Here is a 19,269-nt window from a genome sequence, read left to right as displayed (position 1 = left end):
TAGCCTTGGTATTGTCTTTAATTCCAGCTGGAGAGAAAGCGAAGACACTGCCTTTGTGATTCTTAGCGTTACTACAGGTCACCCTCACACAAGACAAACACAATCACATCACATCACTACATTGTCTGGAATTGTGCCGTGACTGGTGTCATGTTTGCAGAAGCACTTGTCGGGGTGGGACACACAAGCTTGGCTCTGATGCTTTGATGGTAATGCCTAATCCGTGAGTTTCTGAGTGAGAAGCCAATCAAAGTGGCGGCAATTACGACTGAAAACACCAATCATTGACTCGTTGTTTTATCCCATAACTGAACGAGATGAGTGAGTCGTGTCAGGCTTAAGCTAACAACAGGTCTTAATCCATGAACGATTGATCCCGTGAGTTCAATGCAGAGCTCAGTACAAACACGTATCAATGACCCAGGCTATATATACTTAGCAGTCAGATACGAGCATCACGGCACTTGTGCTGATATTATTTGACACAACTCATTGTCAGAAATCGTTTTTGAAGACTAACTTCATTCAAGTCATGGCCTGCGCACTTTTTGAAGCTCCTGTTTCAAAGCCACTGCACTTTGCCATCCTGGGGCATAGTTTCGTGCGGCGACTTGTTCAAGTCTGTCCCCCTCCACATGGCATCCTCACTACCGTGCGTGGGATCGGAGGGGCGACCGTCGCTCGGATGAAAGCTGAGGTGGATGCCCTTGATGCAGCTTTTCAGGGCATTGTGTTCTTTCAAGTGGGAGAGAACGACGTGTCGGCCTCTACTGATCCTCGGGACCTGGTCGAAGACCTGCTGGATCTTCTGGACTACCTTCGGTGGAAACGGCCAGGCTCCAGGGCGGTGATAGGGAGTCTGTTTCCGAGGGTAAAACCAAGGAACATGACGGTCTCTGCCTACAAGCGGAAGGTGGAGGAGGCGAACCGGCGCTTGAAGAAGATGTTGCGACGCCGTCTGGATGCCACCCTTTGGGAACACAGCCAGCACATGAGGATGGGACCTGCGCTGCTAGCCAAGGACGGCGTACACCTGACACCAAAAGCTAATGGGCAGTTCTGGCTTTCAATTCGTAAGTGTATGTGTAGGTATGTTTAATCACTCTCACTCACTCACTCGCGTGATATCAAATAAGCTGTTTTGCATCCCGCCGCACGCACAGGCTTTGGCTTTGGGTGGCTTTAAGGGTGGGAAAACATAACGGCAGCCACACGTGTCGCACATGACGCGAAAGTCAAGACACAGGGCTTCCGACCCATGTCGAAGACAAAACCCTGGGGTCGATGTACGAAACATGACAAGTACCTACAGCGTGAAAAAATTGCCATAAATCGGGATAAATCGGGCTTAAAAGCGCCCCGGCGTCGAACCCGGTAAAGATTTGTCACTTCTGATGTTACCACCAGATAGCCCTGGGGACCAGCTTCACGTCGATGTGAAACCTGTCAATAGGATGTGAATATTCAACGTTCGAGTGACGTTTAAAAGATGCTCTCCGAGTAAGGCTTTTGTCTTGGTAAAATTACAGGTCTATAACAGATGGGAAAATGGGCGTGGACGCCCAACCAGGCACCCCATGTCGACCCCGTGATAACCCCAGGTGCTTCATGCACGTGGCCGAATTTTCATGTATGATATGTGTGCAGTATGTCTCTTTCTCCCGGGATGGGACAATTAGTGAACGCAGGATGCATAGATCAAACCCTGGTGATATCAAATCTGAGCTGTTTTGGCCTCCGTTACGCGCACGGGGCTTAGCTTTGGGTGGCTTTAAGGGTGGGAAAACATGACTGCACCCGCATGTGTCGCACATGACGTGAAAGCCAAGACACAGGGCTTCCGATCCAGAGTCAAATCAAAACCCTGGGGTCGATGTACGAAACATGACAAGTACCCGCAGCGTGAAAAGCTGCCAAAAATCGAGTTACATCGGACTTTAAAGCGTCCCGACGTCGAACCTGTCGACGGCAGGTCATTTCTGATGACACCGCCAGATAGCCCTGGAAACCAGCTTTACGTCGATGTGCAACATAGGAATGGGCCGTGCATGGTCAGCGCCCAGGCGGCCGTTAAGTGACGGCACCCTACGTCTCTTGCTCCCTGATATAGGCCTCGAAGAAGGTAATAGCCTGACATTGCTCCTATAACTTTAATTTTTATATTTACATTTTTGTTTTTAATAAGTTGTCGTAGCTTTCCACAGAATCATTGTTTTCGTCGTTAAGTGTAATGATGCAGACGACATACACTAGGGCGTGCGTGCGAATTATGATTCATATAGGAAAACTATGAAATGTCTACATATTACATTCCTGTTATACATTCGCAGATCAAATCTTTTTATTAAGTTTCAAAATGCATACAAATATGATTATAAAGTAATTAGGATTATGAGACCAAGTAGGAGACGTAGATTGACAAGTGTCTACATACTGGTGAGTGAACGTTACAAACCAAGTAAATTTAGCAAGTGAAGAAATTTAGCGCGGTTTTTTCACTTCGACCCCGACCACGCTTAGATTATGTTACAGGTTGTGTCATGCAAACTCCTTTTGGTAATGATTCAAATACATATTTATGTAGTTTTGATTTTCTAACTTGATGAGAACAAACCATACATAATCTCATTAATTCAAATGGATTTGACATCACGATTTTCAAAAATGGCGGCGCCCGGTCTTGGGATGAATGCTATTTAAGCTTGTTTACACCGACTTACAAAAGGACAATTACTTTCTACTGGTAGTAAAATATGTATTTTATTGATGGACAATAGGATTTTGCATGACACTGCTTATAACATAACAATTTCACTCTTGGAAGTGAGGTGGAGGTCAATATAACATTGCTTGCAATATAAATGTCCCTTCGACCCCCACCTTGCTTCCTTGGAAGAAGTCCTCATGTTAAAGTTGTGTCATGCAAAATCCTTTTGGCCATGATTCAAATGCACATTCAACTACCAGTAAAAAGTAGTTTTGATTTTCTAGCTTGATGAGAACAAATCATAATCTCAATCATTCTAACGGACTTTAGCCCATGACGGCGGCGCCCTGTCTGATGATGAATGCTATTTAAGTTTGTTTTCACCGACTTACAAAAGACAATAACTTTCTACTGGTAGTAAAATATGTATTTTATTGATGGACATTAGGATTTTACATGACATTGTTTATAACATAACAATTTCACTCTTGGAATCAGTCAATATAAGGGGTCAATATAATATTACGATAATATTGTCACTTCGGTCACAACCTTCTTTTCGGGGAAGAAAGCGTTATATCCATACAAAATGCTTTTGGTCAGCAATGTGTAGTAAGCAGTCTTTATTTTATAAACTCGATGAAACTTGAACTACATTGTCTATCCTGGAAGCGTGGCAGGGGACGAACCATCCGATTTAGTATATACCACAGGCTTCCAAAAAGCTCACTTCGCACACACTAACAACAAATTACGGAGTCAGGTGGAAATCTGTGCATAGTGACACCATCACCCGACCCCATGGAAAAACTGACGGCAACACAACAATTCAGCATGTCTTTGGTGACATCGAGAAATCAGCAAAATGACGAGCTTCCTACACATTTTCTATACATTTAACTGGATATCGTTCCTTCTATGACGTCACTGTAGGGCTCTGGCGACAGAGTTACGTAACCTGTCTGCGGTTTCGTTTGCGGGCGAGAGAGAAGCAGACGGCTTTTTAGCAACTTTTAAGCGCTTGGTATTAATTAACCACAGGTTTTTTTAAAAAAAAAACAAATGGTGTTTCGTTTATGACTAACCAAAAGTCTTTCATATGCAGTGATGAAAAGAGTACCCAAAAATTGAGTTTAGTGGTCCTTTAAGCCGGATGGGTGCTAATTTCGAAGTGCATGTGGTCAATGATTGAAGTTGTGCATTAAATATTGTCACTAGAAAACATGCAGGCAGACATATAGGTGTCAATAAAACAGACATTGAGCTTTCTCTGTGACAGAACCTGTTTATCACAATCAACATGCACTTTTTATGTAAAGAGTAGATTATTTACTTGCTTGTGTACACAGCAAAGATTAGACTACTGCTCATGACCTCATACTCCAGACAGTCTTACTGTTTCAAGCTCCGCGAACCCATTCACTGTGCATGCGTTATGAGCGTACCGCGCCATTGCTGTTGAAAACACTTTTTCCCCAAGCGCTGGGGGAAAATTAGTGAATCGTTTGAACTCCGATTTCGAGGACTTTTTTCCGCGTTCTTTTTCAACTTTAAAGGCTGAATTGGCATTTTTGTTGACTTGTTTCGGTAAGTACATACATATAGGTATCAGAATGTGCAGAGTTGTATTTTACGTTTCAGGTGACCTTTAACTGAAATTATTTAATCTGCATTCTTAATCCTCATCACTACCACACTGTACACTGTCTTGTCAGCCACTCTGTACCATACTGTCACTCTCATTAATTGATGGATATGGCATTTATGACATTTATCGGTCAACCCCCTGGGCTGTGTCTGTCATCACATCACCTGTACAAGACCCGTGAAGGTCCGGGGTGGAATAGGCCTTCAGCAACCCAGGCTTGCCATAAAAGGCGACTGTGCTTGTCGTAAGAGTCGACTAACGGATCGGGTGGTCAGACTCACTGACTTGGTTGACACATGTCATCGGTTCCCAATTGCGCAGATCGATGTCCATGTTGTTGATCACTGGATTGTCTGGTCCAGACTCGAATATTTACAGACCGCCCCCACATAGCTGTAATATTGCTGAGTGCAGCGTTAAACTAAACTCACTCACTCATGTACAGGGAAGTGCTATTTCTTCTCTATCTGCCATTTGTTGAGTCCACTGTTGTCAGAAACTGTATAAAGGCTGTACATCTATATGGTCACGGTGGACTGCCTGTATAGGGATGACCGCGAGCAGGACAATGCCGGTCGTGGGAAACGCCCTGTTTTAAGCAGGAACTCCACTAACCCAATTCATGTACATGTATACCTGTTTGTCATGTGGAACCAGCAAAAGAAATTTGAACTCAACCATGCCTTAGTCTTCGTTAGTATATTGTTCGTCATAATTAAGAGTGAGTGAGTGAGTTTAGTTTTACGCCGCGCTCAGCAATATTACAGTTATATGGCGGCGGTCTGTAAATAATCGAGTCTGGACCAGACAATCCAGTGATCAGCAACATGAGCATCGATCTGCGCATTTGGGAACCGATGACATGTGCCAACCGAGTCAGCGAGTCTGACCACCCGATCCCGTTAGTCGCCTCTTACAAGCTGAGTCGGCCTCTATGGCAAGCATGTCATAATTAAAAAGTATTTCCCTGTCGACCACGTAAAGACGTGTTGACAGTCCTAGGATACATGTAGTTTTTCAATTAGGACGTTTGGTGGACTTATGCCTGTCTCAATGACGAACAGCTGTGTTCCTCCATGCGTTGCAATAGCTGGCCTGCCTCAGCTTAAGATTTTGTACTCCACTATTCTCAAAATACAGCACCAGTTCCCTAACCTCAAAAAGCATTTTGGTCGGCCCTCGTGACACCTTGGCCAATTTGGCAAAGACTAAAGGATTAGCGCCTGGCTGACTCAAGCGGAACTGCCATGTTCCTCCATGTGTTGCAACAGTTCCCCAACCTCAGAAAAGTTCTTCTCACACACCCCACAAGTGTACTCCTCCTTTGTATGAACCCTCTTGTGGTTGTTCAAACTTCGGCTGTTGGAGAACTCGATGCCACAAACCTCACAACGGGTTTTCCCTTCACCTGTATGAAAAGACTTATGGCCGTGAAAGGCCATAAGCGACTTAAAAATCCGATCACAGGGTTTACAATAATACTTCCTACTGTCGGTGTGTTGGACCAGTTTGTGTCGCTCAAGGTAAGAGAGATATGTAAAAGATCGGCCACAAATGTCACACTTCCATATTTTGTCTGTCCCATGACTGATGACGTTTGGTCGATCTGACACAGAAACAAATTTCTCATTTCTGTTTTCAAGAGTTGAGGCTGATTCCTTAGATCCCGAAATTCCTTCATCCATATCTTCCCAGGATATCTGTCGCTGATCAGCAGACCCCCATATGTCTCCAGCACGACTGCAGGACATCTGTGAGTCAGAGACAGACGTCTGCGATCCATCTGTCGAGTCAGATGATGTGTTCTTTGAACTGTCCATCACAAAACCGCCCGAGCAGCTGCTTCCTGCAGCATCCCCAGACCGACACAATCCCGAGTCCTCCAGATTCATCCGCCTCTCCTTTTCATGAGTAAACATATGGCTCCTAAGCATCTTTGACGTCCTGAAGTTTTTTGAGCATATTTCACAGCAGAATGGCTTCTCGCCAGTGTGTAGTCGCTCGTGCTCTTTCAGTCTTGTCGGAGTCCGAAACACCTTTCCGCAGACGTCACATTTATAAGGACTCTCTCCTGTATGTTTGAGTTTATGAAATTTCAAGCTACCTGACTGTGAGAAAGCATTGCCACACACGTCACACACATATGGCTTGTCACCATTGTGAACACGCATATGAATCCGGAGTTTGCCGGGCTCGAGGAACATCTTCCCACACACGTCACATTCCTGGTTCTTCAAACCCTTGTGCTGTCGCATATGTAGGTCGTATTGAGTAGTGAACGGAAAAGTCATGCCACAGAGAGTACACATATTCTTTACTCTTGTGTGGACCTTTTTATGTTTGTTTAAATTGGAAGCAGATGAGAGAACTTTTTGGCAAACATCACACATAAATTGGTCTTTTTTGTCCAATTTTTTACCCGTTTTTGAAACATTTGTGTAATCACCAACAGCTACAAAAGATTCTGATGACGAAAGACTCTTGGTTTTGGGTAAGAGAGTGCCTTTTTCTGTCGTTTCTGATGGACAGCTCATCCCGTTCTCGACCCTTGTCGGCTGTACAATGTGGCTCTGCATGTGATGCTGCAGTTGTGAAGAACTCGTGAATGTTCGTTCGCAGATTTCACATGTCACTAGACAGTCAGTAGCGTGCATCTTCTTGTGGATGGACAAAGACGACGGGTGCCGAAATGTTTTATGGCATATGTCACACTTGTATGGCTTGAGGTCAGTATGACTGACCATATGCACCCGAAGTAGGTATGGCTTGTAGAAGATCTTCTGACAGACAGTACACACATGACACTTGGTACCAGTGTCATCGATGATCTCAACCTCGACCTCATCATCACCACGCGACAAGGCTGTGTCCTCAGGTTCACTGTCATTGATCATCTGTGATATGATGTTGGACACGTGTGACCGAGAATAGTTCACACTGGCGACTTCGGAATCACTATCCTTCTCATCATGGTCCATTTTTCCTGAATTGGAATGTTCCATGGTTACTAAGGAAACTGAACTACTCACAAGAAGCGCCTCGATGATGTGAAGTATCTCCAGCTGAGGATTGATAAAGGTTTTGGCTGATTCCTGAATTTGGCTATGAACAAGATTAATGCATGTTGATATGGCATCACCTTGTTGTATGGCACCAAGAACCTCACTGACAGCTCATACAAATCACAAGTTATGGAACAGGTGTTCTTCAAAGGGACAAGATCTCCTTCCATAGCCACTGTTGTAAACACAACTCTGACCTGTTGAAACAAAAAAAAACAAACAAAAATTATTTGACAAGCTGAGATGTTAATGAATCAAGCAAGAGTTTCCATATCTTTCTGTGGGGTAGCCAAGTGGTTAAAGGGTTTACGTCTCTTGCAAAAGAGACTCGGGATTGATTTCCCACTTGGGTATAATGTGTGAAGCATATTTTGGTGTCCCCTGCACAGCTCCAGATAATTTTCAAGCAACTGGGTATTTACTCCCATGTTTGTTTACGTAATTGAGTAATTGCATTTTCTGAGAAATAATTAGCATCTTGTGTACTCCCATTAATTAAAAGAACTGAGTTTCTTATCCTTACTGGGTAAATAGCTACATACTAATATACAATAAATATGCTACCCATCAAAAGTTTAGGCTCACTAAGGTAAATGTAGCTGCACACTTCAATCATCTGTTCTAAACTAGATGTTGCAAAATATTCCTTACTGTTTAAAGGTACTGTTTACACATGAACTGATGTATAATAAAACAAATTCGTAATGTTGACAATATTATTGTCATGCATTCAACAAATGACTAATCTCAGCGAAAAATGGCAAATTCTTATCAAAACTTTACACCAACACACAGCTGTTCACATGCACGATATTTGCACATGCTTCTCAGCAAGTTGATGAATCATCCTCATGCAAATAATCTGCATAAGGTTTGCAGTTGTTTCCCCCAAGTTGGTGGAGAAATGCATCTTCGTTGCAACCATGTATACATATATAACATATAGTGGGTGTTTTAAGTGAGCCTAGACTTTTGATGGGTGGTACATAGATACATCTCAATAGACTAAAAGTTTGTAGTAGTTGTCCTACTGCCAAACAGTTGGCAGCCATTTCTAAATACTGAACATGAAAGTCATGTTACTATCAGAGTAAACCCCAGACAGTGGCTACGGCTATAGAACAGTATATGCATATATAGGCATTGCCTACCATCAGCGTTTGCGCGCCACACCAAATCATATGTAAGGCTATTTAGTTAATTGAGTAAAGTGCACAAGGATTCTTATGCGTTTTTCGTACTCGCAGATTTGTAATTAAATTGTAAATTGTGATTTTTATTGAGTAAAATAAGCAAATATCCACCTTATCTGGAGCTCTGGCCTCTGTCATGATATTGCTGGAATATTGCTGAAAATGTAGTAAAACCTGAGAAGCAAGCATTTTTAACTAATGGGCGGGTAGCTGCCAGCAGTGCTCCCAGCATACCTTGAATACTGGGAAACAATCACCAATACTGGGTCACAAGCACAATAATAAATCACAAGTTAATGTATAATTTAGTTAAACAATAACATACATTCCATTTAGTATATCTCTTTTAAAACATTCTTGAATGTTCAATTCTATCAGTCATGAATAACCAACTAAAGTCATGATAGGAAATGAAAAAACTCATGAAAGGTGACAAACTAAACTCATAAAAGGTGACAAACTAAACTCATGAAAGGTAACAAACTAAACTCATGAAAGTTAACAAACTAAAACAAACTAATCTCATGAAAGGTGACAAACTAAACTCCTGAAAGGTAACGAACTAAACTCATGAAAGGTAACAAAATGAACTCATGAAAGGTAACAAACTAAAACAAACTAAACTCATGAAAGGTAACGAACTAAACTCCTGAAAGGTTACAAAATGAACTCATGAAAGGTAACAAAATGAACTCATGAAAGGTAACAAACTAAAACAAACTAAACTCATGAAAGGTAACAAACTAAACTCCTGAAAGGTTACAAAATGAACTCATGAAAGGTAACAAAATGAACTCATGAAAGGTAACAAAATGAACTCATGAAAGGTAACAAAATGAACTCATGAAAGGTAACAAACTGAACTCATGAAAGGTAACAAACTAAAACAAACTAAACTCATGAAAGGTAACAAACTGAACTCATGAAAGGTAACAAACTAAAACAAACTAAACTCATGAAAGGTAACAAACTAAAACAAACTGAACTCATGAAAGGTAACAAACTAAAACAAACTGAACTCATGAAAGGTAACAAACTGAACTCATGAAAGGTAACAAACTAAAACAAACTAAACTCATGAAAGGTAACAAACTGAACTCATGAAAGGTAACAAACTAAAACAAACTAAACTCATGAAAGGTAACAAACTGAACTCATGAAAGGTAACAAACTAAAACAAACTGAACTCATGCAAGGTTATGGTTTGATTCACCAAATCCACCAATGGATCATACCTGCCCTGATGGTCAAATAAGACACACCTTGATTTTACAATGGATTAGCTTTCAGAAAATAGAAAATACATACTTCACATATCTGAAAAATACACATGATGAAAAACCTTGCTGCCAAAAATCAAACTGTGTTGCTCAATAATAGCTTGGAGACATGGTTTGGGGTTATATGTTGAATTCTGCTCTCAATTCTGCCTTTTTGTGGATGATGAATGTCTTCTTTTCAAACTGTCACTTACATGCCAGTTTTGCAAGGTGTGATTGCATTCTTATTCAGCCTGTACCAAGTCCTGACTTATGAGTACACAAATGTTTATGCTTGTAACAACTCATCTCCTGAGAAACACATTCCACCTAGTTGTTTACTATTTAATTTTATTTAAAACACACGATGATAGCTTTAACATGTTGCGGGATTTATTGCTACCTGTTACTACGAGCAACCTGTACCAGCCAATTTAAACATGCACCAGTTTGTAAATAGCGAAATCTCAAATCGCACCCTGATTGGGGACCTGTCCTGCAACTATATTATGTCCTGTTTGGATGATGCTTAGTCAGCAAAATGCATTTAGTAGTCAACAAGATCATTCCGGATGGCTGGCTTGAAGTATTTACTCAATAATCTCCATTTCCCTGTAAACATGACAAAGGCATTTAATTTTACTTCCATAATATGGTGATTTATGTTCTTATTTTGCTCACGATGAAACTAAACTGAGTATGACACAACATTTCCGTACCCCTCTTATGTCCTCTACTGATGGTGCCAGCCATTTGCAAGATCGACTTAGTGCTCTGTTACTTGCACAGGTGCAACCCACTATTGCAAAGTGCACCCAAGTTATTAGCCTAACTTGCACCAGGTGCAAGTCAAGTCTTGAGTGGGTAAACTCCTGAATAAAACATCTAAATATCTGCATGGACATATTAAAAGCAGCGCAGCTGGAATTTTGCTGGTGCAACTAGGTTTTTAACTTAAGTTGCACCTGGTTCAAGTAGTTTAACATCTAGTCTGGGCTCACTTGCACAAAGCGATCTTAGTGCTACAATGATTTTAACTCCCATTCTCCAAAATAGGCTTAAGACAGTCGTAGTGCTAAGATCGTTTTGAGCAAGTAGGCCTGGACCAGTCAGTCAAGACATCAGCTGCATTAGCATTGAATTACGAATTGAGATGTATAAAATGACGTGTCACCCAAGTCAGCCAGTCTGGTCACCCAATTCTTGTTAATCGCCTCTTACGCCAAGCATGGGTTACTGAAGATCAGTTATATTTTAACCCCTTTAAACCCCTTTAACTTCACTGGTTAAGAAAGTACTGGGGATACATGCTATACATTAGGTTCATATCCTTTCCAGATCAGTGTCTGGGAATCGTCACAAATGAATGTTCACCAGAATGATATGAAAAAATTACACGTTGCAATCAAGGAACCATTGTGATATTGTGAATCTAACTGTACCCTTCATGAAACCAGTTTGTTCTAGACCAATTACGATCAAATATTAATGATTATCTAAAAAATGAAAGAGTTTTACAGGACTTATCAGTTATCAAATGAAGATAAGCAAAATGGAATCTGTAATCAGTGTATCATTTGCATCGTCTATTTGTATCGTCCATGTGTTCCATGTGTATCTTAGATTATCTGTGACAAGGTTTATGTGTATCGTCGATTGTCTGTGACAAGGTTCATGTGTATCGTCGATTGTCTGTGACAAGGTTCATGTGTATCGTCGACTGTCTGTGACAAGGTCCATGTGTATCGTAGACTGTCTTTGACAAGGTTCATGTGTTTTGTAGAATGTCTGTGACAAGGTCCATGTGTATCATAGATTGTCTGTGACAAGGTCCATGTGTATCATAGATTGTCTGTGACAAGGTCCATGTGTACTATAGACTGTCTGTGACAAGGTCCATATGTATCATAGATTGTCTGTGACAAGGTCCATGTGTATTATAGACTGTCTGTGACAAATTCCATGTGTATCACAGATTGTCTGTGACAAGGTCCATGTGTACTATAGACTGTCTGTAACAAGGTCCATGTGTATCGTCGACTGTCTGTAACAAGGTTCATGTGTATCGTAGACAGTCTGTAATAAGGTCCATGTGTATCGTAGACTGTCTTTGACAAGGTTCATGTGTTTTGTAGAATGTCTGTGACAAGGTCCATGTGTATCATAGACTGTCTGTGACAAGGTCCATGTGTATTATAGACTGTCTGTGACAAGGTCCATGTGTATCGTAGAATGTCTGTGACAAGGTCCATGTGTATCTTAGATTGTCTCTGACAAGGTTCATGTGTATCGTCGATTATCTGTGACAAGGTTCATGTGTTTTGTAGAATGTCTGTGACAAGGTTCATGTGTATCGTCGATTGTCTGTGACAAGGTTCATGTGTATCGTCGATTGTCTGTGACAAGGTTCATGTGTATCATCGATTGTCTGTGACAAGGTCCATGTGTATCGTAGACTGTCTGTAACAAGGTTCATGTGTATCGTAGACAGTCTGTAACAAGGTCCATGTGTATCGTAGACTGTCTTTGACAAGGTCCATGTGTTTTGTAGAATGTCTGTGACAAGTTCCATGTGTATCATAGATTGTCTGTGACAAGGTTCATGTGTATCGTCGATTGTCTGTGACAAGGTTCATGTGTATCGTCGATTGTCTGTGACAAGGTTCATGTGTATCGTCGATTGTCTGTGACAAGGTTCATGTGTATCGTCGATTGTCTGTGACAAGGTCTATGTGTATCGTTGACTGTCTGTGACAAGGTCCATGTGTATCGCAGACAGTCTGTAACAAGGTCCATGTGTATCGTAGACTGTCTTTGACAAGGTCCATGTGTTTTGTAGAATGTCTGTGACAAGGTCCATGTGTATCATAGATTGTCTGTGACAAGGTCCATGTGTATCTTAGATTGTCTGTGACAAGGTTCATGTGTATCGTAGACTGTCTGTGACAAGGTCCATGTGTATCGTAGACTGTCTTTGACAAGGTTCATGTGTTTTGTAGAATGTCTGTGACAAGGTCCATGTGTATCATAGATTGTCTGTGACAAGGTCCATGTGTATTATAGACTGTCTGTGACAAGGTTCATGTGTATCGTAGAATGTCTGTGACAAGGTCCGTGTGTATCTTAGATTGTCTGTGACAAGGTTCATGTGTATCGTCGATTGTCTGTGACAAGGTTCATGTGTATCGTAGACAGTCTGTAACAAGGTCCATGTGTATCGTAGACTGTCTGTGACAAGGTTCATGTGTTTTGTAGAATGTCTGTGACAAGGTCCATGTCTATCAAAGATTGTCTGTGACAAGGTCCATGTGTATTATAGACTGTCTGTGACAAGGTCCATGTGTATCGTAGAATGTCTGTGACAAGGTCCATGTGTATCATAGATTGTCTGTGACAAGGTCCATGTGTATCTTAGATTGTCTGTGACAAGGTTCATGTGTATCGTAGACTGTCTGTGACAAGGTCCATGTGTATCGTAGAGTGTCTGTGACAAGGCTCATGTGTATCGTAGAATGTCTGTGACAAGGCTCATGTGTATCGTAGACTGTCTGTGACAAGGTTCATGTGTATCATCGACTGTCTGTAACAAGGCTCATGTGTATCATAGATTGTCTGTGACAAGGTTCATGTGTATCATAGACTGTCTGTGACAAGGTCCATGTGTATTATAGATTGTCTGTGACAAGGTCCATGTGTATCGTAGATTGTCTGTGACAAGGTCCATGTGTATTATACATTGTCTGTGACAAGGTTCATGTGTATCGTACATTGTCTGTGACAAGGTCCATGTGTATCGTAGAATGTCTGTGACAAGGTCCATGTGTATCATAGACTGTCTGTGACAAGGCTCATGTGTATCGTAGACTGTCTGTGACAAGGTTCATGTGTATCATAGACTGTCTGTGACAAGGCTCATATGTGTATCGTAGAATGTCTGTGACAAGGTCCATGTGTATCGTAGATTGTGACAAGGTCCATGTGTATCGTAGAATGTCTGTGACAAGGTCCATGTGTATCGTAGATTGTCTGTGAGAAGGTCCATGTGTATTATACATTGTCTGTGACAAGGTCCATGTGTATCGTACATTGTCTGTGACAAGGTCCATGTGTATCGTAGAATGTCTGTGACAAGGTCCATGTGTATCATAGATTGTCTGTGACAAGGTTCATGTGTATCATAGACTGTCTGTGACAAGGTCCATGTGCATCGTAGATTGTCTGTGACAGGGTTCATGTGATTTGTAGAATGTCTGTGACAAGGTCCATGTGTATCATAGATTGTCTGTGACAAGGTTCATGTGTATCATAGACTGTCTGTGACAAGGTCCATGTGTATCGTAGAATGTCTGTGACAAGGTCCATGTGTATCATAGATTGTCTGTGACAAGGTCCATGTGTATCACAGATTGTGACAGGGTTCATGTGATTTGTAGAATGTCTGTGACAAGGCTCATATGTGTATCATAGATTGTCTATGACAAGGTCCATGTGTATCGTACATTGTGACAAGGTCCATGTGTATCGTAGAATGTCTGTGACAAGGCTCATATGTGTATCGTAGAATGTCTGTGACAAGGTCCATGTGTATCGTAGATTGTGACAAGGTCCATGTGTATCGTAGAATGTCTGTGACAAGGTCCATGTGTATCGTACATTGTCTGTGACAAGGTCCATGTGTATCGTAGAATGTCTGTGACAAGGTCCATGTGTATCATAGATTGTCTGTGACAAGGTTCATGTGTATCATAGACTGTCTGTGACAAGGTCCATGTGTATCGTAGACTGTCTTTGACAAGGTTCATGTGTTTTGTAGAATGTCTGTGACAAGGTCCATGTGTATCATAGACTGTCTGTGACAAGGCTCATGTGTATCGTAGACTGTCTGTGACAAGGTTCATGTGTATCATAGACTGTCTGTGACAAGGTTCATGTGTATCGTCGACTGTCTGTGACAAGGTCCATGTGTATTATAGATTGTCTGTGACAAGGTCCATGTGCATCGTAGAATGTCTGTGACAAGGTCCATGTGTATCGTAGATTGTCTGTGAGAAGGTCCATGTGTATTATACATTGTCTGTGACAAGGTCCATGTGCATCGTACATTGTCTGTGACAAGGTCCATGTGTATCGTAGAATGTCTGTGACAAGGTCCATGTGTATCATAGATTGTCTGTGACAAGGTTCATGTGTATCATAGACTGTCTGTGACAAGGTCCATGTGCATCGTAGATTGTCTGTGACAGGGTTCATGTGATTTGTAGAATGTCTGTGACAAGGTCCATGTGTATCATAGATTGTCTGTGACAAGGTTCATGTGTATCATAGACTGTCTGTGACAAGGTCCATGTGTATCGTAGAATGTCTGTGACAAGGTCCATGTGTATCATAGATTGTCTGTGACAAGGTCCATGTGTATCACAGATTGTGACAGGGTTCATGTGATTTGTAGAATGTCTGTGACAAGGCTCATATGTGTATCATAGATTGTCTGTGACAAGGTCCATGTGTATCGTACATTGTGACAAGGTCCATGTGTATCGTAGAATGTCTGTGACAAGGCTCATATGTGTATCGTAGAATGTCTGTGACAAGGTCCATGTGTATCGTAGATTGTGACAAGGTCCATGTGTATCGTAGAATGTCTGTGACAAGGTCCATGTGTATCGTACATTGTCTGTGACAAGGTCCATGTGTATCGTAGAATGTCTGTGACAAGGTCCATGTGTATCATAGATTGTCTGTGACAAGGTTCATGTGTATCATAGACTGTCTGTGACAAGGTCCATGTGTATCGTAGACTGTCTTTGACAAGGTTCATGTGTTTTGTAGAATGTCTGTGACAAGTTCCATGTGTATCATAGATTGTCTGTGACAAGGTTCATGTGTATCGTCGATTGTCTGTGACAAGGTTCATGTGCATCGTCGATTGTCTGTGACAAGGTTCATGTGTATCGTCGATTGTCTGTGACAAGGTTCATGTGTATCGTCGATTGTCTGTGACAAGGTCTATGTGTATCGTCGACTGTCTGTGACAAGGTCCATGTGTATCGTAGACAGTCTGTAACAAGGTCCATGTGTTTTGTAGAATGTCTGTGACAAGGTCCATGTGTATCATAGATTGTCTGTGACAAGGTCCATGTGTATCTTAGATTGTCTGTGACAAGGTTCATGTGTATCATAGACTGTCTGTGACAAGGTCCATGTGTATCGTAGACTGTCTTTGACAAGGTTCATGTGTTTTGTAGAATGTCTGTGACAAGTTCCATGTGTATCATAGATTGTCTGTGACAAGGTTCATGTGTATCGTCGATTGTCTGTGACAAGGTTCATGTGCATCGTCGATTGTCTGTGACAAGGTTCATGTGTATCGTCGATTGTCTGTGACAAGGTTCATGTGTATCGTCGATTGTCTGTGACAAGGTCTATGTGTATCGTCGACTGTCTGTGACAAGGTCCATGTGTATCGTAGACAGTCTGTAACAAGGTCCATGTGTTTTGTAGAATGTCTGTGACAAGGTCCATGTGTATCATAGATTGTCTGTGACAAGGTCCATGTGTATCTTAGATTGTCTGTGACAAGGTTCATGTGTATCGTAGACTGTCTGTGACAAGGTCCATGTGTATCGTAGACTGTCTTTGACAAGGTTCATGTGTTTTGTAGAATGTCTGTGACAAGGTCCATGTGTATCATAGATTGTCTGTGACAAGGTCCATGTGTATTATAGACTGTCTGTGACAAGGTTCATGTGTATCGTAGAATGTCTGTGACAAGGTCCGTGTGTATCTTAGATTGTCTGTGACAAGGTTCATGTGTATCGTCGATTGTCTGTGACAAGGTCTATGTGTATCGTCGACTGTCTGTAACAAGGTTCATGTGTATCGTAGACAGTCTGTAACAAGGTCCATGTGTATCGTAGACTGTCTGTGACAAGGTTCATGTGTTTTGTAGAATGTCTGTGACAAGGTCCATGTGTATCATAGATTGTCTGTGACAAGGTCCATGTGTATTATAGACTGTCTGTGACAAGGTCCATGTGTATCGTAGAATGTCTGTGACAAGGTCCATGTGTATCATAGATTGTCTGTGACAAGGTCCATGTGTTTTGTAGAATGTCTGTGACAAGGTTCATGTGTATCGTAGACTGTCTGTGACAAGGTCCATGTGTATCGTAGAATGTCTGTGACAAGGCTCATGTGTATCGTAGAATGTCTGTGACAAGGCTCATGTGTATCGTAGACTGTCTGTGACAAGGTTCATGTGTATCATCGACTGTCTGTAACAAGGCTCATGTGTATCATAGACTGTCTGTGACAAGGTTCATGTGTATCATAGACTGTCTGTGACAAGGTCCATGTGTATTATAGATTGTCTGTGACAAGGTCCATGTGTATCGTAGATTGTCTGTGACAAGGTCCATGTGTATTATACATTGTCTGTGACAAGGTCCATGTGTATCGTACATTGTCTGTGACAAGGTCCATGTGTATCGTAGAATGTCTGTGACAAGGTCCATGTGTATCATAGACTGTCTGTGACAAGGCTCATGTGTATCGTAGACTGTCTGTGACAAGGTTCATGTGTATCATAGACTGTCTGTGACAAGGTCCATGTGTATCATAGATTGTCTGTGACAAGGTCCATGTGTATCGTAGAATGTCTGTGACAAGGTCCATGTGTATCGTAGATTGTCTGTGAGAAGGTCCATGTGTATTATACATTGTCTGTGACAAGGTCCATGTGTATCGTACATTGTCTGTGACAAGGTCCATGTGTATCGTAGAATGTCTGTGACAAGGTCCATGTGTATCATAGATTGTCTGTGACAAGGTTCATGTGTATCATAGACTGTCTGTGACAAGGTCCATGTGTATCGTAGATTGTCTGTGACAGGGTTCATGTGATTTGTAGAATGTCTGTGACAAGGTCCATGTGTATCATAGATTGTCTGTGACAAGGTTCATGTGTATCATAGACTGTCTGTGACAAGGTCCATGTGTATCGTAGAATGTCTGTGACAAGGTCCATGTGTATCATAGATTGTCTGTGACAAGGTCCATGTGTATCATAGATTGTCTGTGACAGGGTTCATGTGATTTGTAGAATGTCTGTGACAAGGCTCATATGTGTATCATAGATTGTCTGTGACAAGGTCCATGTGTATCGTACATTGTGACAAGGTCCATGTGTATCGTAGACTGTCTGTGACAAGGCTCATATGTGTATCGTAGAATGTCTGTGACAAGGTCCATGTGTATCGTAGATTGTGACAAGGTCCATGTGTATCGTAGAATGTCTGTGACAAGGTCCATGTGTATCGTACATTGTCTGTGACAAGGTCCATGTGTATCGTAGAATGTCTGTGACAAGGTCCATGTGTATCATAGATTGTCTGTGACAAGGTCCATGTGTATCATAGACTGTCTGTGACAAGGTCCATGTGTATCGTAGATTGTCTGTGACAAGGTCCATGTGTATCATAGATTGTCTGTGACAGGGTTCATGTGATTTGTAGAATGTCTGTGACAAGGTCCATGTGTATGTAGAATGTCTGTGACAAGGTCCATGTGTATCGTTGAATGTCTGTGACAAGGTCCATGTGTATCGTACATTGTCTGTAAAAAGGTTCATGGTTCATGCCTTAAAGCAGCGTGTATGCCATTTCGCAAAGCAAGGTCCAATAACCCATATCAATTATCATGTATCGATTGCCAGAGATCGATGAACGACAAACACCTTCAGCTCACGTTATTCTCGCTACGACATTTTGGTGAATTGTGAATCCTGTCAACGGAAATTCACCTTTACAGTGCCAGTGCATAGGAGACAGCCACGCAATTTTATAATGAATAGTGTTACTATACGTGTCCTGCGCTATAATGAGGAAGAATTTCAGTTCACGACAAACCCAGAATATCTTCAATTCAAATAACGCAGATGTGTAACAATTCCGAGCAACTTGTACCTTATCCATCGTGGTGGACCTATCGACTGTGAATAAATGTGATAATGAACAGACACGGCAAATACTCACGTTCTTGTTAGCACTATCTTCGTTCTAATGATAGTAGAAGCCATTTTGTTGTAGACGTGTTGCGGCGCACTGTTCACGTTGATGGTCAGAAACGTGTTCGAAAAAGTGATATCAAATCGAAGTCATCTCTGAGATTTCACTCAGTGAACAAGTTCTCGCTGAAACTCGTTCACAGAATATTACTGGTTTGCAAGTATACAAATACTGTCAGAATGAAGGGCCAGAGGTGAACATTTAGTAGCTGTCTTCCAGAACACACACAACGTGTGTGAGGACGTTCCTGACAGATATCCTAAACACACCACTCAGAATGCCTTGGCAATGCATTGCAGAAGTCACAAATCTGCATGCAGAGCTGGTTCAAATAA

The 19,269-nt window shown here is 41.7% G+C and overlaps 1 protein-coding gene across 1 annotated transcript; it reads right to left on the bottom strand.

Moving 5' to 3' along the window:
* Positions 1–3,119: 3,119 nt before the first annotated feature.
* On the bottom strand, positions 3,120–18,962 carry LOC137259861 (zinc finger protein 43-like). Its single transcript, XM_067797492.1, has 2 exons — positions 18,902–18,962; positions 3,120–7,614 (listed from the first exon to the last, which is right to left on the bottom strand). The coding sequence occupies exon 2, from the start codon at positions 7,355–7,357 to the stop codon at positions 5,588–5,590; it is 1,770 nt and encodes a 589-aa protein (XP_067653593.1). The 5' UTR covers positions 7,358–7,614; positions 18,902–18,962; the 3' UTR covers positions 3,120–5,587.
* Between the last annotated feature and the right edge of the window lie 307 nt (positions 18,963–19,269).

The sequence above is a fragment of the Haliotis asinina genome, chromosome 13 (genome assembly GCF_037392515.1).
Source record: "Haliotis asinina isolate JCU_RB_2024 chromosome 13, JCU_Hal_asi_v2, whole genome shotgun sequence".
NCBI classification, from domain to species: Eukaryota; Metazoa; Mollusca; class Gastropoda; order Lepetellida; family Haliotidae; genus Haliotis; species Haliotis asinina.
This window is presented reverse-complemented; position numbering and strand designations above follow the sequence as displayed.

Excerpts from the sequence above, each read along its gene's own strand:
- LOC137259861 (XM_067797492.1), bottom strand. The coding sequence starts at position 7,357 with ATGGAACATTCCAATTCAGGAAAAATGGACCATGATGAGAAGGATAGT.